Source organism: Saccostrea cucullata, unplaced genomic scaffold (assembly GCF_032062105.1).
Source record: "Saccostrea cucullata isolate Sc308-1 unplaced genomic scaffold, CSIRO_AGI_Scuc_v1 ctg1089, whole genome shotgun sequence".
Classification (NCBI taxonomy): Eukaryota; Metazoa; Mollusca; class Bivalvia; order Ostreida; family Ostreidae; genus Saccostrea; species Saccostrea cuccullata.
The window spans coordinates 210,556-235,235 of NW_026927007.1; the positions used below are offsets into that span (position 1 = coordinate 210,556).

Below are 24,680 nucleotides of genomic sequence, written 5' to 3' on the forward strand. Positions count from 1 at the left end.
TCGCTCGATCTACTTACATGTAACAGGCCTCCGCAGGTGTCCGTTGCCCCGTTTAATATATCTTCAGTCCATTTCCTGGGGTATTCCATGTAATGTGAGTGTTCTATAACGTTCCTATTACTTTTCAGTCATATATGAAAAAATTGACATTTTATATATAAAAGGTTATCATAGAATGATTCAATGTGATTGGTCAAGAAATAAGAAAACATTCAAGATTTGAATTTTTTTTTCTAAAGACGTCGCTTCGGCCACGACCGTGACAATAATTTTTAAAGGGATAGGGCTAGTGTTTTCATTTTATATTTATTTAATTCTTGTGACAAGACCTTTTACTTGATATCAAGACCTTTAAATCTTTGACCCTGACCTTGAAGTTTGACCTATTTTTTAAAATTTTAAACCTTGGCCATAATTTCTGAACATTTAGGACTAGGGCTTTCATGTTTTACAAATGTATTCTTTGTGACAAGACCTTTCATTGGATTACCTTAACATTTAGACCTCAACCTTTTTGTGTTTTCATTACTTATAACAAAATTAGAACCTTGGCCATAACTTTTGAACGCTAAGGGCTAGTGATCTAATACTTAACATAAATATATATGTAATCCTTCTGATAAGACCTTTCAATTGATTGCAAGACCTCTGACGCTTTGATCTTGAATGTACAGTTTGACCTACTTTCTAAAATATTTAGACTTGCCCTTAATTTCTGAAAGGTTAGGGCTAGATCTTCCATTGTTTCATAGTTCACATGTGTATTTTTGTGGCAAGACCTTTCATTGGATACCAATTACCTTGATCTTTTGACCTTGACGTTGGAAATTTTTATACCATGAAAAATCTTTAACTACTTTAATATTTCATAATTGTATTTCCAGTGAGTTTGCATTTAAGAAACCACTGGGCTAGAAAAGCTTATATGGAAGCAACCAGGGATAGTTTAAATTCTAAATTGTTCAAATCATAACCCCACTATGGGAAATCAGAATTTTACATAGAAATATACAGGAAATATCATTTAAAATCTTCTTCTCAAGAACAATTGGGCCAGAAAAGCTGAAAACTATGTGGAGGCATCCTGGGGTAGGGGGTAGGGCCGGGCCAACCATGGGGAATCAAAGTTTTACACAGAAATGTATAGGAAACATTTTTGAAAATCTTCTTCTCAAGAACCACTGGGCTAGAAAAGCTTAAACTTATGTGGAAGCATCCTGGAGTAGTGCAGATTCTAAATTGTTCACATCATGACCCCTGGGGATAGTGCGGGGCAACAATAGGGAATCAAAGTTTTACATTGAAATATATAGGAAAAATCTTTGAAAATCTTCTTCTGAAGAATCATTGGGCCTGAAAAGTTGAAACTTATGTTGAAGCAACCTTGGTGTAAATTTTGAATTATCCAAATCATGACCCTTTGTGTAGGGTAGAGTCACAATATATATTTCAATGGAGAAGTCTGGTTAAGAACAGATTGGTCAAAGCTTCTCAAGTGAGCGATGGGGCCCTTGGGCCTCCTGTTTTTTTTTTCAAAATCACATGTACATTGATTGTATAATGCATACAAAACAATACACCTGCGAATGCAATGACAATGATCATCATTATTGTAGATCTTCATTTTTAGCTAAATAATTATTGAAAATGAAGTATTTATAAAAAATTATAAAGAGAAGTTTTATTTAGGGAGAGAAAAGATAGAAGAAACAAGCATCGATAGTAAAGCACATCTAGAGGACAGCGAGTCTTATGACAGAAAAATGGTGGAAGTTGGTGTCAAAAGTGAACCGAAAGAAAGAGAGCATATCGTTATAAAGGCTAAAAAGACAAGAACAAAAGGTAGTATTCTACACTTACTGATGTAGTAAAAAAAGAAACCTATTATTAGAATTTTTGCATAAAAAACAGTGGGTTTTTTTAAGTAATGCTTCAGAAAATGTTAAAAAGACATGTTTTGATGATCATTTTTTGTGATTAAGATTAATCTTTTTCTGATCAGCCATCGTTAGTATGATCTTTGTTACATGAATGATACCTCTTCTTTGGCACATGATTCAAGCTAATGTGTCTGGGAAAGTTGCAGACAATAGAGTTAGGGACTTCCTAATCCATTGGTCAAATGTCTATTATCTCATTACAAATTAGAAATACCGCCTATTATTACAATACTTTCATTATCTTGAAAGTTGACAAAAACTAATTTAACCTGAACATTTCAAACCAAATTTTAGGGAACTTGTACATACATGTATATCTGAGCAACAGAAGACATTAGAACTTTATTTGGGAAACGGGAAAACTTACAAAGTAACAAAACTATCATATACATGAAATGTTACAATATGTGACTACTTTAAATTTTCCATTTTCTCGCCTTTCCAAAAAGCTTGAAAACCTCCATTGATTATGTGTTTAACTTTTATGCAAAGTTGAGTCTCTTCTAGTATAATAATTAAAACTAAATTAATACTGTAAACAAACTTTAATTCGCGTACCAAAATTTTCCTCAAATTTCACGTTTTTCCTTTTCTTGCGATTTTTTTTCCTTCTACAAGCTCACTATTAGTTTGCGTGTACAAAAAGAAGTATAAACTTAAGTTTTAAAAATGCGTCGTCGAATGGAGATTTAGAATTGACATATCTTATCTTATGTTTGTCGTGAACAATAGTTGGTTAACATGTACACTGTAATATGGTGCGCTTTTTATTGTTACTGTTGTCCTCAAATCAAAGTGCTACATAACAGATTACGGAGTTACTACGTACAGAGGTAATCAGGGAATGGATCCACCAGGGAACAGATTAACTGAAGCAAGATTACTTTAATTCTATCAAGTACTGTTAAATCGCTAATTTCGTGGGGGTTAACTTTAAAAAATTTTGTTGTTTTTAAGATATGAAAAGACCCTAGAATTTATTAAACACGAAATGGAAATTTTCACATAAGTTACTACTGAACTATTCCTCATCCAAGAAATCAAATCCCTGTGAACCAATTTATTTTCCCCAAACCACAAACATTCGTCCACTCAAAAATATGTGCTTTTACAGATTTTAATTCTATCAAATAATTGCTGTCGATTATTCTAACTTTGTACCAATGACTGAAAATGACACCGTTAATTTGTGTCTTTTTGTAACAAAGTCAATACTTTAATGAGATTGTGATGATACCTCATATCATTGTCCCAAACCTTCATGATCATGTAACAAACATGTTTTATTTCAGACTAATTGCTGAACTATCAAGATGACTATGAGTTGCACTATTTTGAAGCAAATTCAATTTAATTTACATTACATGTACTATGTATACCGTTCTGCAGCTTTTACTTTTTGTAATGGTGTCAGGAAGTTACGAAGAAATCTTCTTTGTTTTCCTGCTTTCCAGTGTTTTCTTCAAGATATATGACGACAATACGTAAAAATTTATCTACCATATTGAAATTGAAATTTTTTTTAAGAGAAGGTAATAAAAATATTTTAATATAAATATGTTTTATGTATTGTAGTTTTTTTTCCTGAGATAGCTAGCTAAATGACTACATAGTTAGTGATCCCCCCTATGGGGAAACTTAACCATATGCAAACAGCAGATTTCCAGCCAAAGTAGGGTTTTGGTTATGATTTTTAACAAGAGGACCATGAGCTCACCTGAACACACAGAATAGGAGGAAGCACACATTATATCAGTATTGAACGGGGTAAGGGAGGAGGTGACACACTTAAATTTACACTACCTTAGGGGGCTTTCATATGAATGTTTTAATCATTGCTTTTTGTTTTTTAATTGAAGATTTAAAGACATTTCTCCCCAGATATTCCTATCGCTCTTTGCCCATTCCTACAAAGCTTAAGTATGAACAGATTTGAAACAACACTTTATATAAAGTATATCTTAAATAATATATCTTATGATGGATTGGTTGTTCTTGAGCAAAAATTGTTAAAAGATGAATCCGATGTATTCATTTGCAAAACTTTGACCCTTTGTTGTGCCCCATCCTTGGATTCATAATTTAGCAGCACAGTTACGGTTACATTAAGGATGCAGGGCTTAATGTATGCGTAAGATGTTTACTATAATGTCATACAAAGTATAAGGACTTCAAAATGCCACAAAATGAAATTATTTGCTATTTCCAAGTGCTGGATAGTTGTAGACTATACAAAAACAATTACATGCAGTTTTTGTCGTTTGGTAAATCTCACACAACAATATATATAAACAATGCATCAATACCAATGCACGTGTCAATGTGACGTCATCTCGTAAAAGTTCAAGTAGTTTTTACACAGTGAGAGGCTGATTAAGTCACATTTTGTACAATGAAAAATGCCTTTTGTTCTCAAATAAAATGTTATTTGCAGTTATATAAATGGACGTCAAATTGGATGCAATGTCTTGTGCCATTTTATGTATATAATGTTGGTATATTCTCCAGAAAAGTGATTGTCTAGTGTTTGTACGCAGGTTTATTGAAAAAGTAATAGAAACATCATAATTAATTGATTTATTGCAAGGACATACCCACGATGTACCTTCCCAAGTTTTTACACATAAGCTCAAAGAGCATAAAGATATTTGTAAAGTACTGCAAACCTCATGAACTCTTGCAAATAAATTAATTATACCTATATTTAAATTGACCAGCAAAATATTCAACCTGTCAACCACCAAACTAAATTTTAGCAAATAGATAAGGGAATCGACATAAGTTCGCAGCACTTTTAACAAACTACATATAGTGTTAAAAAGGATTATAAATTAAACTAAGATTCATAACTTCGTTATCCCCTTGCAATAGTGTTATTAGTAGATTACATCTAAACTGCAAGTATAATAATTAAAATCATAAATGTCATAAAATCTGAATGTCCTCAACATATAGATTTGATCTACATTACATTTTATTGATATTGATATCAGTAAAGTCCTTAAAACAATTGTCCATCTTTCACAAAGTATGTATTTTTTATCTTTAAAAAATCGTCGATATTTCCATTTGTAACCTAACTGTTTTGCCTTAAGCTTAGTTGATTTTATATTTATTTACCTAAGATTGCCTATTTATAATATAAATATGACTAAAAGTCGCTTTATCGTACTTCCATTACAAAATGACCTATCATGACTTTGTTTTTCTAAAGAAGAAGCCTTTAAAGACATTTCCTGCATATTCCAATGTACATTTTTAACCTTTTTTGTTTCCTTTCCCTGCCTCCAAGGGTAACAATATGAACAAATCTGAATATTGAGTTTGCAATGAAGCTTTCTCACAAGTTTTTTTTTTTCTTCCTTGATTTATTTTTGAAAAGAAGATTTTAAAAAGATGCCATTAAATATAACGAATTATACCGGTAATCATCTCCCCTAGAAAGTTAATGTGACACTACCTGCAAACATACAAAATTCCTCCTTACGCAAGAATGCTTTTGATTAGTTTGGTTGAAAATGGTCCAGTGATTCATGAAAAGAAGTTGAAATGTGAAAAGTTTTTGGATGACAGAAAGACGGACAACGTACGGCCGTCGGATACTTTTTGATCAGAAAATAAACTCACTAAAGGTAGATCGCAGGTTTACTGTCTGTCTGAAAACACACTGAGAATTTGTCAGGTTAATTGTTTTGAAACAATTGAATTTTTCTTTCTGAATTTTATTTTTGAATTCTCTGTAACAGTATTTCAAAGAGTTTGACTAATGTTGTTGAGAAAAAGTGACGGTATTACAGTGAAATATGCGCTGTTTATAACTGCATTTCAAAACCATTCTTTTAAAATTAAAATGAAGCTGGCGAATTTTATATAACCTAACGCAATAAATGTGAAGTAAATTTAAAATTGATCTATGTAAAAAATATATATATTTTAATTATATTAATTTGTCATAGAACTTTTTATCTAGTTGCAATTTTCAAACAAATGGAGAAGATTTTCCTTATGACATTATACGAGAATTGTCCGGTAAAATTGTGAACAAGTTGTCTAGTGAGAAAAATAATCATCATTACGTTCTGACTTTTTTCCAATTTTTAGTAATATATCTAATGAATAAACATAGCAAATGTCAACTAGACATGTGCATAAATAAACCAATTATGAGATTTTATGCTATGCATTGTATCGCTTTCGGTGCACGGATGATAACGTCAATGTGTCTAAAATAGCGTCACAATAAAGTTGAATTAGTCCCTCTATATTTTAGGAATTTCATTGATACACATACTTGAGTGTCAATAAATAATTGAGGAATCAATATGGTACACATATGCGATCTTCTGATAGTTTATTAGTAAGTTACGGACGAAATTCTCACCATAATTCAACTAGATAAACAATAACGATAAATATACTAGTATATTATATCGACAGTGGATAGTAACAGCGACTTTTGCTGTTACAATTATAGCAGTTTGTCCGTATGTTTTGTACTACCTTGAGACTCGATCGAAAAAGACTTCGCGAAAAAAAAAAAAAACTCCCATTTCATTTGAATGCTAAAAATTTGACAATGTTTTATATTTTTCTTCTTCTTCCTTATTCAAGGTCTCGTAAGGTGTCATTGTAACATCTTAATCAAACAGAACTGTTCTCCGGTGCGCCGTAACGTCATCAAACGTCGGCATTTTTTGTGTGTTGTGATTACCACTTTCCCATTTCAAATGCTCGAGAAACTGTCAAAAATTTACTAATTGCCTTGATTTTTTTGAAAGCTGATGAGATGGATTATGAATTGAATAAGCATAATTTTTATCCCAATCTTATCTATTTCAAACTTTTATTTTGAATTAATACTTGTGTATTCTCTAAAAATACCTTGGCTCCCTAATGTAGATTTTCCAAAGGGTTTGGAAAAGTTTTGGAATTCCATGGAATTCCAATCATTTCTATACCAAACTCGAAAAGAGTGTCTGGAAGTTTTTGGAATATTTTGGAATTTGGAAAAAAAAAATTGAAGTTAAATATTTTTGGTTAGGAAAGTATTGGAATTCTTTGGAAAAAATCATAAAATGAAAAACTTAGCCATTTTCTGCGCTGGAAAACTGTGGAAAATTACTTAGAATTTTTTTTACTGTATGACTAAATGTACAATAAAATCGGGATCGAAGTCGGGCTCGATGAACAATTAATTTAAACAAATCGCCGAAATTCAAAAATATCGAATGCCATGTTGATGTTGCATGGAAGGGAAGTTGGAAAGAGAGTGTCTAGAACAGGGGAATCATGATTAGCAGTGGATGGAAGAAGAGGAAGACATTTTAAGACCCGGTAGGTACAATATTGAACAGTATTTTTATGTGTGCTTGAATGAAGAACGCTTCTGCTTCTGTTCATTAGCCTGGACACCACACATAAACTGCCCGACGGTGAAATCGTTGGTGCACTATTTCAATATTGTAATAATTATTTAACAACTCTAATCATCTCATTATTATCATGGATTTTAACCCGAATATCCTCGTTTGGGATCGATCTCATGTAAAGAATTTTACCTATACGTTCCTTTGTTCAAGTCAAGATAACATTTACAGAGTATGATGTACAATATAATTCATAATATTTATTTTAAGGCATGTTCATGATAATTTTCAGCTCTTATTTTAATCATTTTGTAGCTGTTGCTGCATTGTGCCTGAGATGATCCCCTCAGCGCTGGCGTTTGATAACTTGGTGGATGTAGATGCTTAGCCAGTCAGTCACTAGGCTTGTGAATATGGTGAGAACGAGCTCAAATTATCGCTCAAACCAAGTAAATTAACTTTGATTTTATTAATCCATGTCTATTAGCATAATAATATGTTCTACGGTGCGACCGTTGGGGCGAGCGCAGTTATTTACTTTGAAAAACCTTTATACAGATTTTACTTGCACTGCCTATCCTCAGTTCTTTAAAAAAGAAGAACAGAATAACAAGTCAATTCCCAGGCATCGGGATCGAAATTCCGAACTTTTGGAAGTTTCCTACAAAATCCGAAATACTTGAGATGTTTAAGTGACGAAAGTATGACGTCAAATAAAAAGTCCGGTTGACTCTGAATGCAAACGATAGTTTTCTGGCTTGGAGATTGCAAAAAATAGTTGTTTGTAATTTTTACAAGTAAGTTGTTGCTATTTTTTAGCGACCATGTTGCTATTCACTGCAAAGGATTATTGGGAGTTTGGAATTTTTTTAACGCTGTGAGATAAAAATTTCTTGGAACAATGTGCAGATTTCAACCCGAATTTCTTCCGTTCGTACACGTTAGTATATTGAGCTTACTATATGAGCGTTGCTTCAGGATGCTCGCTGCGCTCGCTATTAAAAAAAAATTATTGCAACTTTGCAAAGTAAACAAAATTTAAAGGTTTATATTCTTAACATGCTTAAATTTCTTATTCTAATAATTTATAAATAACAAAGCATTCTGACAGATAATCTAAACATGAAAACTGCACATGCCTAATTATTTTAGATCAAATAGCAATCATCTACTATGAAGTATACATGCATTTTACAGGAATCGGGATGCTCACAAGGACAAGAGGTGTATAGAAAAACATAAAGGTAAGATTTCTGAATTATTTTCTAAATCAATAAAATCACATGAATTGAAATTATCTTTTTTCAGTGTTAGTCGGGCATTGCGCTTGAGCTCAAACCTTTTTGTTTTAGCTTACCTGAACCATTTTAAGGCCTAAGTGAGTTTTTTGATCAGTGCCTGATGTTGTCTGTCATCTATAAACTTTTCTCATTTATCAGAATTAATCCTAATTTGAATAAAAAATTCCAAGATCGTGAATTGATTCATATTCCATAATAAACTGATTTGCCAGGTCAAAAAAAATCAATTGTTTTGTATAGGTTTTGTTTATTATTTGTCATATATTTATATGGATATCAATAATGATGCATCTTAATGGTCATCTTTTTCTTTCAGAAATCGTGTAAGGATGGAAAGTTTGAAGTGTCTGTTGGAATGATCAACATCGAACTTTCTGAGCCTTTGTACTGAAAGTTAATCCGTTTGTGACACCAATTAACTGTCAACATTCTAACATAACCATTTACTAATTTCATGAAATATCAGTGAGGAAGTGATTCTCTAGCAAACATGTCAGAAGTTTTGGATCTTCATTAATTGGGATCTTTGGCACGTACGTTTGGGGGAAATAGCATCTGTTGATTTTATGGGATCATTGTATCAATATAGTTGTGAAGTACATATTCTTTTCATGTAATACATGTGTTTGTCACACTAGTCAATAACTTTGTACCAGTACATAAGCATGAGGCCTAGAAAAAAATATGTTTGTTTCCGCTTCCAGGCTGAAAAAATATAGGGTAGGTAGGTAGGCAATTTTTTTTTTTTTTACTTCTTTAATCAAAACGTGTATAGAAGTAACATTAATGACAAAATAAATGGTGTTTTCAAGCATTTCTATGACTTAAACTTACAATAGAAATGTGACTCAAACTTCTTTATGTCTTGAAAAGCTTGCAAAATTGGAGACTATAATTCCCTGGGTGAAATCTTGCACTTCATGGGCTGGGTTTCAGATTGAAATGAGTAACTATAGGACATATGGCATACGAGTATTTACCAGAAAATTTAAAGGCCATTCTGTTCTAACATCCTAAAATTATAGGCCCATTAGAAGTGTTGGGTCCGTTTGAAATTTATCATTCTAACCAGTGTTAACAATAAATTATAAAACATTCTATCTAGCTGAGTGATAGTTGAAAATATACAATTCTTTTCAGAATTCTTTCAAAGTATACTTAAATAAATTCAGGTAAATAACTTAAGAATAAATATACTGTATAACTCAATTGTTTTCATTTCATTTTTTTAGATATTTAAAAGTTATCTTTTCTCTGGACTCTCATTGCATGAAAGTCAAGAGAAATTTAAAAAAAAAAAATTAGAATCGATTATCATTAATAATCGGCTGGGATTAATTAATTATAATTGAAATTTTTTATCAGAAATGAAATAAATATAGAAAAGTTAAACTTACTCACATTTGTGTCAGACTTTTACAAAAAAAAAATCATTTAATTGCTTAAAATAATAAAAAGTATATATGAATTTTCCTTTTAATAAAATGGAAAATAATAGTTTGTTTACTTTAAACAAAATCAATATATTGAAACAGAAGGGGGATTTATTTTTTTTCTAATTCCATTCAAAGAGTATTTTACTGATATTAGTCCCACCTTTCATTACATGTACATGTATTTATTTCTTGGGATTACAAGTTTTAAAAGTAGTTTAATATCCAGAAATGAGATTTGTATTTCTGATTACAAGTATAATTACGTTTACAAATTGCCTAGACTAAAAATGTTTTCCTTTGTATAAAAAACCTTGCAATATTGTCTTTTGTTATTAGTCTGACCCCACATTCAATCATGGCGGTAAAAATATCAACATGACATGGATTCCTTGTTTTAAACTTTTGGCTCTTTGCACTTGGATTTTGAAATGAAATTAAAGTATTTTTTGTCAAGATCTTACACCCAATTGTCATTGGCTGATGAAATCTGCAGTTGCATAAAGAAGCAAAAAAAAAAAATACATGTACTCAGATCTGAACGGGGGAAAACTAGTCTATACGACTTGCCTTTACATATAGAAGTTAATCGGCCATTATGTCCGTTCAGTGCTAAACCTATAGGACATTTTGGCAGGTAAATTTTATTTTTTTCCTGCCATTTTTAATTTTTATCGGCAAATGGCCGATGGCCGACGCCAATCTGAAACCCTGCATGGGACAAAAGCATTTAAAAAAAATTTTGGGGTCGGCACTATAAATTAGGGTCGGTCGGGAAAGCGGAAACAAACATATTTTTTTCTAGGCCTGATAAGCCACTGGCAGTTCATTGTAAATGTATAGCCTGTTGAGGTTTCAATTACCATTCCAATTCCATGGTCAATTTCATTTAATAAAACTAACTTCTTATTTTAGAAAATGCAGATTGGAGTTTACTAAATTCATGTATATCATAACATGATTATCGTTAATTTAACCAAGGTGACTGATTCTCCAGTAATCATTTTTTTCTGTAAATAACCTTTAATGTAAAATACTTTCTGTGAGAACTCTTTATGAAAGTGTGCTTTTATTGTACATCTGAGAGTTATATGCAATATTTGTCTCAAAAAACATTGTAAAAGAAACAATTTTTTATTTTGAAAATATAAATTTGATCTATTAAAAATTAAGATGTTATCTAGTTTTTTTTTGTAACTATTTGGCACTAATTATTTCAGTTTTCATTGTACATGTAGTTGGCATTTGGTATCCTGGAATTCCATGGATTTCCATGGAATTCCTTACATTTACAAATATCCTGGAATTCCACGGATTTCCTCCGCAAATTTCCATTCTGGCATTGTTCCGCTCTTTTCGAGGCTAGATTCAAAATTCCAAATCATTCCGAAAGAAGTTCCGTCCCAATACTCCGGAGAATTCTAAAGAATTCCGCGGAACAAAAATTCCATTTTCCGCAACTTCCATGGAATTTCAAAGCATATTCCATGGAATTCCATGGAAGTTGCGGAAAATCTACATTAGGGCTTTTTGCCCGTGCGCCGTAGGACCGTACCCTGTGTATTTTCAAGCTATGTTCTATCGTTAAAATGATAACTGTCCTACGGACCCGGTTTACCGATAGAATGCCTTCTGTGTATGCACAATGTAGCAAAGTAAACACGGGCGATAACTCATACTAGTGGATTTACTATGAACAATCAAGAGGTTCCGAACGTAAACAAGGCGTGTAAAGAGATAGGTTCACTAGCTCCATAGAGTGGCCCTGCCAATATACTAATTGACCAACCAAGTTCTAACGTCCAATTTTGAATATCAACATAAAGTAGAGACTTAGTGCTCTCATTTCCTATAAAAAAATACCTCTGAGAATCCAAGTTTTGAAACCTACGCTTAGTGAAACTGCAAAATTCTTGATTTTTAAGAAAATAGGTGAAATTGAGCATCTTCAACTTATAATAAAAAATATGAGCCCACCCTGCGATCCAAAATTTTTTTCATGGATTAAAATCTTCTGAAACAGTTCTTTCATTATATATAATTAAACATTTTAGATCAGAGGTTAGGGGCTATGCAAAATATTTAAAAAAACAGCTTAAATGTTTGGTCATTTTAAATTAAATTTTCCAGATTTGAGGAAAATGACGAAATTCATGAGGTCATAATACACGAACAAAAGAAAAAAAACGTCATTTTTACTTGATGTGAATTTACCAATGGCCCAAGTGAAATTTGACATATTTTCAATCAAAACTGAGTAGTTCTGATTTTTCAGAAATTCACATGGCCAAAAATGGACCCATGTGAACTTTGTTCTTTGCAGCGGGAAAAAACGTTGGGAAAATTAGTTGTATATTCGTCTTTTTTTTAGATTAAACTTTAGGTTTAAATACTTACGCAGCTTCAAAAAGGTTTTTTTTTAATTGATTTATAAGTTATTTTCAGTGCAAATCCGTTTGTATCCTTCAAAATCGTTTCGGATCGATTCTGCAATTTTTTGCTAAATTGCGAGTATATGGGTGGTATTCTAACTGTGGTGAGGGCTTGTCCTGAGACACAGTTAGATTATTCTAACTAATTCAACCTTAATAAAATCTTTCTTATTGTCTAAAAATATGTTGCACTTAAATAAAATAGATAACCATTTACTGAAAATCTTAGCCCAGAATGATTTTATGAGAAAAACGAATTGTCCACGATTTTACCGCACAACCCTCGTATAGCTAGATTAGGACGTCATTTTATGCGCCCGGGGCGTACATTGTTTTTATCCTGTCTGTCTGTTTGTTTGTCTGTCTGTCCTTTTGTTGTCAATTTTAACATTCGCCATTACTTTCAACTGTGTGAGATAGAGACTTGATATTTGTATGCACACTCCACTAATTAGGCTCTTTCATATGTCACCAGGGTCAATGACCTTATGACTTTAATTGTGACCTTTATGCTAAAATAGCTTTTTCGTACTTTCGCCATTTTTAAAATATAGGAGATAAAGGCTTTATATTTGGTATGCATACTACACTAATTAAGTTTTTTTCAAATGACAACAAGGTCAAGACCTTTTGGTCTTGACGTGACCTATATGTTAATAATAGATTTTTAACACTTTGTTGCCGCCGGGCACTGGTGTTTCGCAAACACTTCTTGTTTTTCTATGCCTTTTCGACCAGACGTAAATAAATCAAAAAATTCACTCAACATAGAGCATGTTATCCGTTAATTCATTTTTTTATTGATAATGTTCATCTAAACATTGTTATCATCTATCAATAGTTTGGCACTTATTCAAAGAAACCAGGGAATATGTCTTTTTTCAGTAAGCTCAAGTCGTACTGGAAAAAAATATAACCTGATGTACATGTATCCTAGTAAGAATCAGCTAATCGGATTTGAGAACATCCTATAAAAATGTCACTTCAAAACAACGGACTGGCCCTTTGTCATTTGTGTTTTGATGCGTTTTATAGTGGGCACGAAATTTAGTTTGCTGCACCTCGAATTCTGACATTATATATTGATAACGGATGCCAATCCATATTTTTCACCAGTACAAGACGATCGAGATATATAAAGGTTCATTAAGAAATAAAGACTCTTTTCAATATTTTCCGCCAGTAATTTTAATTCAACTACCCACCGCTTCCCTATTTCCCTTGAGTTTTCGTCCGTGCAGGGTCTTGCAAGATCGTTCATCTGTCTCCTCTTCATTTTAAAAAGTGTTCTTCAAACTCATAATTATTTTTTAAGACAATCTTCTCGTGGTATTTCTTTGCGAAAGTGTTTATAACTGTTTCTTTATAAAACATATAGTACAAAGATGTAAATGATCAATCCTTTATTTTTAACTAGATATTATTGAAATGGCGGCGGTCTCTAAGTGTCCGTTCACGGTAGCCTAGTGGTAGAGCGTTCGCTTCGTGATCGGGAGGCCCGTGTTCGATTCTCGTTCCCGGTGCCGCGTCAAATCTAAGACGTAAACAATATGTAGTTACTGTTCCTTCGCCAAGCGCTAGGCATCAGAAGTGAAAGTCACGGGTCTTTCGGATATGACCTTAAAAACGTAGGTCCTGTGTCACGGTATGCGCTGGCACGATAAAGAACCCTCACTTCTCAATGGCCCTAAGTGCCGAGTATACGTCTAAATTTGAAGCCCTTCACCGGCATACGGTGACGTCTCCATATGAGTGAAAAATTTTCAAGAGGGACGTTTAACAATATACAATCAATCAATCAATCAATTAATCAAAGGGTCCCGTTTTAAGCAACAAACATGAATAGTAAGGTAGCTGAAAAGTGTTTATTTTGAAGATTTTTGAGATTAAAGTGGACAAAGAGTAAGGACTGAAAAATAATAAAGATAAAAAAAAAATTTCAGAAATGTATCCTATATGAAAATTGTTGCATATCCTTTATTAAAATATAGAAGGAAAATCACAAATGTTCCGTACCTAGTCAATTTTCTTGAGGCTAAGTAGACTTAAGGGAAAGAAATTATGCACCGAACAAAGATTTTAAACAGAGAGACTATTTTTGACCTTGACCTATAAACTTAATTACTTTGTTCAATGTCACTGCACATCCATTGACCATTGGCACTCTGTGGGTAAAGTATGATCAAGATTTACCCAAAAAGGGAGAAGATATATATGCTCCGAACAAGGATTTTTAATGTAAATCTGCTACGACTTTAACCTTTGAGCTAGAAACATGACTCAAGGTCACTACACACCTTTTTACCAAAAGGCGCTTTGTTGGTGAAACATGTACCAGATAAGGCTAACGATTGATTGATTGAATATTGTTTAACGCCGAGACGGCAATTTTACAGCCATGTTTCGGCGGTTTAAAGAGGAAATATGTTTCTGACAAGAATTTAACCAAAAAGGCTATTTTTGACCTTGACCCTTGACCTAAAAACTTTGCTCAAGGTCACTGAGCATTCATTTACCACTGGCACTCTGTGAGTGAGGTATGAGCCACATTGGACAAAGGGGAGAGAAGATATACTTCGAAAGAGGATTGGTATATAATTCTGAAATATGACCTTAACCTTTGACCTATGAAGATGCTTCAAGGTCACTGTATACCCTTTTTCTAAATGCACTCTGTAGGTGAAGATGAGCCCGATTGGGCCAAGGAGGGAGCTAGTATATATGCTTCGAACAAAAGATATCGGACGGACATGCAGACGTACGGAGGGACAGCTGCAGCTAGACGGACAGGCAGACTGATCACTAAATGGTGCCAGCCGAGCGAGTCCCTAAAAAAATACATGTACATTTACAAAAGTATATTTGTACAGATCAAACAAGGTTTTTATACCTTTTATTTCATACCGCATGCTACTTCACATATCTTTTGCCATTTAATAGTGAGCTACTGATAAATCGGTAACATTTTTACTTTCAAATCCTATTGTAACGTCAGCTAACCTGTTATCTACCTTAAATTATTCCCTAGGCTCAGGTGACCTTAAAAGACGATATGGTTAACTAATCAATACATTTTATATCAATATTTTGAGCACTATTTTTTTTTTTACATTCTGCATAATATGAATTATACTGAAACAGTAATAAAGGTCATGGGTTTAAAAAAATTAAATTTTTTTATCAGAGGAGAAAGATATCCGAGAAAATTCGGATCAGATTCCCTAAGTAGGTATCCCCATTCAACTAGTCACAATCACTTTGTGCTCTTGTGAATCTAATCCAATGGAAGGCATAAACTATATGGACAATTTACAATTGTTACAATTGTACGAAAACGAAAGGGTCATGCAAAACATGACCTGATTGGAAAAGGGGTTGTTAATAAATACTAGTTTATCAAAGGGTTATCTGCCATTTTACTGTTTCGGAAACTATTATGTTTCATTTTCTTTGCAGGGAGGTGGGTCTCTCCAGATTCAAGGCGGGGGATTGGTCTTGTAGAGGGTAAGGCTATATATATTACCGATATTGTCGAGAGTGCGAGGTAAGCTTCGGTATAGGATAAGAAGCAATTTTGAATTTCAAAGGATATTTATTTATTTTAATGCGTTTTCTTGTAGACAGCAAGTACGTAGGCGATTACGACGTGTGGAAGACAGGGATATCAGGTGAGCATTCATTCACAGAGAGAGAGAGATAGAGAGAGAGAGAGGAGGGAGAGATCAGTTAATTTGTTTGTAATAGATACATGCATGTACATGAAACCTTCGTTAATTGATATTCTCATACAGACTATTAGAAATACAACAAGATATTGATAAGGAGAGTTTCAATATAACGATATAGGACATACGTTGGTACATGTATTGAGTATAAAAAATCCCAATAAAAATTGTTGAATACATGTACACACTTTTCCTACAATAGCAGTCTAGTTTATTTTTTAACTCAAAAGGAAGAAATGACCTTGGAACCTGCCCCCCCTTCCAACTTTTTCACTCTTTGAATTGTAGGCAAAGTCACGTATTTAAAATCAATGCCGCTTCATCCCCCGAAATAGATTTTTCATGGAGGGTGATCGATAGTGTGTGTTGAGGAGGGTGGGGAGGGCATCGAAAAATAAACGATTATGATTACATTTGCTAAAGATTAATGTTGACGCAACCGGGGAAAAATTTGCATCTGCACCATTAGAACCATTAGAATTTTTTTTTCCAAATGAAAAGCCAAAAATGTAAATATTTCCATTGGTAAGACCGCAAACTTGGTTTTTAGTCTTCTTTCTACATAGCATATAACGGATTTATTTGATGTATTTATGAAAGTACGTTATAATTCTTAGTGATTAAAGGAAAATCATTATTCTAGATTATTTATATTGTACAAGCATGCAGTACTGTAATCAATAATGCATTTAATTTCTAGATGAGTTTTCCACACTGACTGCTGACGAGGTGTGTGTGTTATTCTGTTTTCTGTGTTCTGACTCCGGTCCTCCTGACCTTACTGACACAGAGTGGCTGGACTTGCTTAATGAGATACGACAGTTAGTGAACCATGAATTTAATTTAGTAACACGTGAGGAAGCACAGCAGACTCTGGACAGACTGAAGTCACGTGATTTCCTCTGGGAAGATCGGGACAAGATAACGAAGGACACAAAGGATGAGACAATGTATAGGATAACTTCAATACACAGTTTTATACCATTCTATTACAGTAGTTATGACACAGCCAGTGTGTACCTGAGATCACAGAGATACAACAGAAAACCTGGAGAGAAGTGTGGCATTAGTAGTTTTAGTTACTGTGATTCCTTACTGATACTCCGTCTACAGATGAACATTCTGACTCACGTCACCATGGAGGACACCAGTATATATGATAAAATATACCAGATATGTAAGTAAATGTAAAGAAATGCTAGATATTGAAAGATGTTTTAATTAAATGATCGAATTTATTGAATTCATATGAATTATAGACAGAGTCATCATAAATGTAAAGTTTTTGGATATTGATCAATATCAGGTACATTCATGTTATAAAGAGTGGATATTTGTTTTATAACTGAAAATCAAGTGGTTCTTAAATCGTTCTTGTTTCAAATTATATTTCTATGAATAATTACTATAAAAGTACTTCTACAATATTAATATACATTATTCATTTTCTTTGACAGTGAATATTCCATACAATATACTGAACGAGGATGAGGATAAAAGGAAACAATTACTAATGGATCTAAGAAGAGGAGGGGAGGCTGTACATTACAGAGGAAGATCACATGACAGTGTAGATCACGTGACGTGGCTCTGGAGATACGGGATAGAAGCGAGACCTGACATCGTGGTATCCTGTATAGGTCTACATCCACATAATGATATCTACATCATTGACAACAGACCTTACAGAAAACCAAGTACGAGGAAAGGTTCAATGATGTTTTATTTTTATTTACAAACATGTAAACATAAGGCTTAACTTATTACAATTTTGCACGTATTAATCTTTTATAGACACTCCAATTCATCCGATTACATGTAAGTACAAAACACCAGGCAGACGGACAGACATCCCGATCATTATATAATCTCCCGCTTTTCAAGAAGGGGGGAGGGGGTAACCAGACAGTTCCAGTCAGGTGAACACTTATTGTTCACAATTGGCACGGGTAAAATAAAAATATGCTAAGAAAAAAAAATGTATATAAGAAATATAATAATTAAGACATAAAAAAAGGATGCATAAACAATATATAATCATGTTATCAATGAGAAATCTCAATAAAACAATTTTTAAAAAATATTATTTACACTGTTTTAGTCTTTACTATCAGAACAACAGATCGCTCAATTAAAAATAAAAGCGTGTTGTTTTGTTGCTACGCGTTTAATGTACTCAAAATGCGATTTTTATAAGTATTCCATATGGATATACCTTTTCAACAATTTATAAAGCAAGTTTGAGTATCATAAGGCAATAAATATCATAGGGTTCTCCACATAATTATTTTGATAAAAATACTATAGATGTCGCATAAATGATTTGTTATCATGTCGTTGATATTGGAGAAAAAATTAAACAAAAAACCCTTAAATATAGACAAGTACATATATGTCTTGTACAGTGTGAGTTATTTACTTTCCTTTGTGTTTTAGGTGAACTTCTTAACAATCCACCGGATGTCAGGTGTCTACTGTATTCTCTGCTGTTAACTGAGAAATATCAGCTGAATCTCAGTGAACAATCACACAGAGTCATAAGGGACAAAATCAGAGACAGATATTTTCCTGATGTTACTGATGACGGCTTAGTTCATTTTCCTGAAGGATTCACAGAAACACATAATGGTATGATAACCTTTATATCAGACGATATCCGACATGACGTCATGTACGCCTTTGTTACGGAGTGTCTGGTGGAGGACAGTGATCTGGAGTTCTTCCTGACCACGGCGTCACGTGACGTGATATCAGAATACTGCCGGTCCTGGGATTATGAGAGGAGTGAGGGAGAGAGATGTCTGTATGTTCCGGACAGACCGGAGATGTACGACCTCTTTATAGATAAACTACAGCTGGACATCATCTCACACTTTACCGTGTCTGACGACGGGATTCATAACAGTATCTGTAAACGCTGTAAGTATTAAATAAGTTTTTAGCTCACCTGAGCCGAAGGCTCAAGTGAGCTTTTCTGATCACATTTTGTCCGTCATCCGTCCGTCTGTCTAGCTGTCCGTCTGTCTGTCCGTCTGTAAACTTTTCACATTTTCGACTTCTTCTCAAGAACCACTGGGCCAATTTTGACCAAACTTGGTACAAAGCATCCTTGGGTAAAGGGAAATTTAAATTGTTAAAATAAAGGGTCAAGTCTTCTCAAAAGGGGAGATAATCAAGAAAAGACAAAAATAGGGTGGAGTCACTAAAAAAAGTTCTTCTCAAGAACCACTGGGCCAAAAAAACTGAAACTTATGTGGAAGCATCCTGATATAGTGAAGATTCTAAATTGTACAAATCATGACCCCCGGGGAAAGGGCAGGGCCACAATAGGGAATCAAAGTTTTATACAGAAATATATAGCAAAAATCTTTAAAAATCTTCTTCTCAAGAACCACTGGGCCAGAAAAGTTGAAACTTATGTGGAAGCATCCTAGTATAGTGTAGATTCTAAATTCTTCAAATCATGACCCCCGTGGGAAGGGCGGGGCCACAATGGGGAATCAAATTTTTACACAAAAATACAGACTTGTCGAAATCCGTCTGTCCTGTCAGCAAGGCCGGTAAAAATTTGTCTGGACCGATAGCATTTAAGAAAACGTCGGTCCAGATGACCGATTGAAAAAAAATGAGCGTAATGCAAATTTAATAAAGGTCAGGATCGGGATGCATAGTTCAAGGTCAGAAACACAGAAAAAAATGGCCGCATACGCAGCATGTTGACGCTATCTAAGTAAATTTGTTATAGCGAAGTCATAAAACTTGTCATTTATGTCTATGTTAAAGACTCTCTATCCCAAGAAAGGAAACTTGTTAGATTGAAGGCTATTGAAAATAATAAAGGACATTTTGGTGTTGTTATTCATATGATTTTACCGGCATCAAAATAACGTACAAGTATCTGGTCTGACAAAAGTTTGACTGGTCCGACAAAACATTCGACCGTGTCAGACGAAATGTCTGACAGCAATTAAAAAATTTCGACAAGTCTGAAAATATATAGGAAAAATCTTTGAAAATCTTCTCCTCAAGAACCACTAGGCCAGAAAAGCTGAAACTCATGTGGAAGCATTCTGAAGTAGTGTAGATTCTAAATTGTTCAAGTCATATCCTCCGGGGGAAGGGCGGGGCCACATTGGGGAATCAAAGTTTTATATAGAAATATATAGGAAAAAATCTTTGAAAATCTTCTTCTCAAGAACCACTGGGCCAGAAAAGCTGAAACTTATGTGGAAGCATTCTGGGGTTGTGTAGATTCTAAATTATAAAAATCATGAACCCTAGGGTTAAGACGAAACCACAATGGGGAATCAAAATTTTACATAGAAATATATAGGAAAAATATTTCAAAATCTTCTCAAGAACCACTAGGCTAGAAATGCTGAAACTTGTGTGGAAGCATCCTGGTGTAGAGCGCATTCTAAATTGTTCAAATCATGACCCAAGAGGGAAGGGCGGGGCCACAATGGGGAATCAAAGTTTTACATAGAAATATAAAGGAAAATATTTGAAAATCTTCTTCTCAAGAACCACTCGGCCAGAAAACCTCAAACTTATATGGAAGCATCCTAGGGTAGTGTAGATTTCAAATTGTCTAAATTATGATCAGTGGGGTATGGCGGGGTCACAATATGTATTACAAGGGGAAATCTGGTGAAGAACAAAATAGTTAAAGCTTCTCACGTGAGCGATATGGCCCATGGGCTACAATTACACAGCATGGTGCAAATATATTTATTCAAATACTGGCAAATGCATGCAAAATAAATTGTTTTTTACATTCAACTTACTTTTAGAAAGGCGAATTTTTTATTCATTCTCAAAAACATAGCCCGTAAACGCGAAAAACCACACAAAATGAATCTACTTCTTTACCAGCCACTCTCATCAGAAGCCATATGACAGTTTTCGCGTGATGCATAGAGATTTGCGTTTGAAAAATTATTTTTGTTCAGTAAAGTAGATTTTCGGGGTAACTAAATGATTGTGCCGTATGAAATCACTAAACATAGTCATTGAAAATTTATAGAACTATAACTGTACTTGTGACATTTTTTTCGATAATTATGTCTAAAAAAAAAAGGTACTTCCTACAGAGATCCGCTCCCTAGTGATCCCTTGTCTCACTGGCTGGTCCCAAAATAAATCGGTCAAGGTCAGTAAACATGGCGGATAAATCTAAGTTGTGATGTTGACATAAGTCTCGTTCAACCAGACGCTCGGCTGTCTCCGTAAAATCCGACCAGCAGAGAGTCTAGTAAAGAATCACGTTGGCGTTTGTAACCGTCAGTGGGCGCTATTTGTTTTCATTAAAACTGTTCTTTTTGAAAACAAATGTTATATATGCTTCTTCTTCTGGATTGTGACTTTAAATTAATTAACTAATCTTTAATTTGGGACACCAAACGAGATATTACAATATCAATCGAAGAAATGTGTATTACGCAGGTAGGGCTACACTACTTTCACTTTTGCATTCGTACAGAATATTTGCAAGACATAATAAAACACACTTACCTTTAACTGGTGGTCATTACAGTAAACAATTCCTCTCTAATGGTTTAAACTTTAAGACCAGTGTATAGGTCCCTGTAACATATAACTTTTACATCTTTCAGTTATTTTTCTCCTGATTTATCATGTATTTGTTTAAATCGTGTAGGTGTGTTCTTTTCAACTAATCAAAAACTTTACCAGAATCCTCGTTTTGGCGTTATGGTATCACGTATCTTTACCACACCCTCTGGCTGGTCGGAGATTTACGGAGACTGCCAAGTGTCTGGTTGAACGAGACTATGTTGACATACACGAAAAGCAGCCGAAATATGGACTGTTCTGGGTATGCTTGGCTTGATTTATGTTTTTCATAACTAAATTTTTGAAGTTCAGGTGAGAAATGTTAATTAAATAGCCATTTACTGATAAATAAAGCCGTAATGTGTGCTGGAGTGTATCACTCCCGCACCATTACGATCCGGAGATCCTGAGGAGTTGTTGCTCCCCAAAATAGGAGAGATCTACATTATTGCGGCTACATGTAGGCGCATGGATATCTCGTTTATAAGATAGATCACAGTAAACTATAGTTTTTTTTTATACCTGTTGTCATTTTGCCTTTAAATGATCAAATAACCTACCTTTTGCGCACGTATTGCATATTATGTCGAAATAGTGCGTGGTTTAATTTTATAATGAATTAAAGTTACAGTTATTGAACAATTATTTTGGATATTGCTAGATATTCTGATGGGCGGTGACGTGTTCGCACCCATCAGAATATCTAGTGATATCCAAAAAAACTGTTTAAGAGGCAGTCCACCGAAAAACCAGGCAGTATTGTATTGATAGGCGGCACATCGAATGTGACAAATATTTGATATTTTATTAAAAACAATATCAATGTAGTCCAAATGGAATAGTTTAATTGAAGATTTGTTTGAAAATTGTTCATTCAGTAAAATATCCTTTTCTTTCGTGTTTTTGAGATCCCCTATATTAACCATTGAGTTTAGCTCAGAAACAAAGAACTGTAGTTTCCAATAGATTTTTCACAGGACTATAGTTCACACTGAACTAAATCTAGAAATATTTCATCTTTCTGTTTCAAAAATAAAATCGGTGGGAAAAACACTTTTGACTTAGTTTTCTGGCAAAATATATAGTCATTTTTGTGACATTTTGCAATGCAAGAGTTATCTCCCGTAGTATCGGTAAATCTGCTACGCACTTTACTATTGGAATCCTAGTGAACTATTTAGAATCGATACACTAAAAATATTATTAAGCAAAGAATAACTACTTTATATTAAAAATAGAGCTCATTCTCGCCTCCAAACGTAATATTTAGATAAAAATGGGCTGTATTAGTGTAATCCACGTTTCCATTGATGAATAAGTGACGTCATATATCTGACTTAAACTGCGGCACAATTAAATAGTTAAAAGTTTTACAGAGAAGTTTGTAAATTCTTTGCATAAAAGAGCAAAGAAAAAAAATTAATTAAGAAAAAATGATACGTTATTACTCATATTTACATTTGTGACTTATTTATACTTTAAATTTGCCTGATTGTTACTTTTAACGTTCGAAATGCGTTATTTTTCAAACCCAACGGGATGTATGTAATCCACTAAACGCGCATTGACCCTTTATGACGTAACACAGATATTACGTTGTACGTTTATCCAAACGCACATCTATGACCTCTTGACCCTGTACCTGTATTTATTTACGCATTGAAGTCATATTTTTGGATGTCAGATGATAATTTGTCGGCACGGCCAGGTGTGTTATAGGACCGAAGACATCCAAAAATATGAATTCAATTCTTATATTTACATTCTCTTGTATTCCTTCTTCATAATTGCTTATTTCGTTAAGCTTAAATGTGAATCTATTGCCTTTCAAAACTGCCGTGGTTAATAGATGTAAGACTGACGTCAAATGACGTTAAATGACGTTGCAAAGTTAGATAACGCAAACAAACATTGCGAGTAAATAAGTGACAAATTAATTTTAAACGCATATTACGTTATTTTTACGTTCATTGTTCAGGTTTATAGTTTTTCATTAAATTTGATTAAACATTTCACATTTTGGTTTTCCTAGAGTATTGAAAATGTACATAGTTCCGACTGTGTATTCTAGCGCGCAGTGACAAGGTTTTGCGTGTGTTATAGAAATTTGAACGTCGTGGATTTCTAATGGATTTCATAAGGAAAATTACACTGAATGTAAATATATAGTTATAAAAACGCTTGCTTTCAGTAGTGTTATATAAAGGAAAACATTTGCAAATGTAAATATAAATAAATAATGTCCCTTTTTCTGTTCAATTACTCTACAGAGTGCATTATCCTAAATCTTAAATAATATATTTTATATCTCTTATACATGTCTATATAAGAACTAATCTGATTAACAAGGATATGCGTAAAAATTTTTAATTTAGTGTTTATAATGAACATTTCTTATGTCATTTGGGATGTGAAGAGATTTCTTTCTTCTGATTATCCAGGAATCGTATATATTTAAGATTTACACAATATTTAATCTAACGAAGCTGAGATGTTTGCTTCATGATATTTGTAAATTCTTGAATATATTTAGTATGCGGTCAAGTTTAAAGGTACTTGGACACAGATTTAAAGTTATTATTTTCTCTATAATATTACGACTTATATATTTTAATAGCATTTCACACAGATATTAATTAAAAATTTTATTTCGTTTTAAAGAAATTGAAATCTCAAATTTTTCGGCGGGTTTGACATATCCTTGCAATCTCACAAATTTGATTTTATTCTTAATCCTTAGGAAAAGTGGCAATCTCGTTTTGTATAAATGAAAAATATTAAAACTATAATCCAGAAAATTCAGAGTAGACACGTCCGAAAGGAAAACAAACACACAATATATTGTCAGTCCGTGCAGTTGTGGTAAGCAGACTGTGACGATTGAACGCACCCGGTGAATTCTAAATATA

General features: G+C 33.5%; 1 protein-coding gene and 1 long non-coding RNA gene across 2 annotated transcripts in view; both read left to right on the plus strand.

Annotated features, from left to right (window-relative positions):
- Positions 1-7,151: 7,151 nt before the first annotated feature.
- LOC134273241 (uncharacterized) lies at positions 7,152-8,543 on the plus strand. The gene is made up of 3 exons (XR_009993374.1): positions 7,152-7,278; positions 7,622-7,713; positions 8,504-8,543. It is a non-coding gene; the product is annotated as an uncharacterized LOC134273241 (long non-coding RNA).
- Positions 8,544-15,138: 6,595 nt separating this feature from the next.
- LOC134273234 (uncharacterized) overlaps positions 15,139-24,680 on the plus strand; it is a 37,214-nt gene continuing 27,672 nt past the window's right edge. Inside the window, exons 1-6 of the mRNA XM_062755429.1 lie at positions 15,139-15,187; positions 15,929-15,976; positions 16,093-16,140; positions 16,898-17,374; positions 17,655-17,894; positions 18,634-19,116. Coding sequence (XP_062611413.1) covers positions 15,139-15,187; positions 15,929-15,976; positions 16,093-16,140; positions 16,898-17,374; positions 17,655-17,894; positions 18,634-19,116 — 1,345 coding nt within the window. The remainder of the gene's footprint in view (positions 15,188-15,928; positions 15,977-16,092; positions 16,141-16,897; positions 17,375-17,654; positions 17,895-18,633; positions 19,117-24,680) is intronic.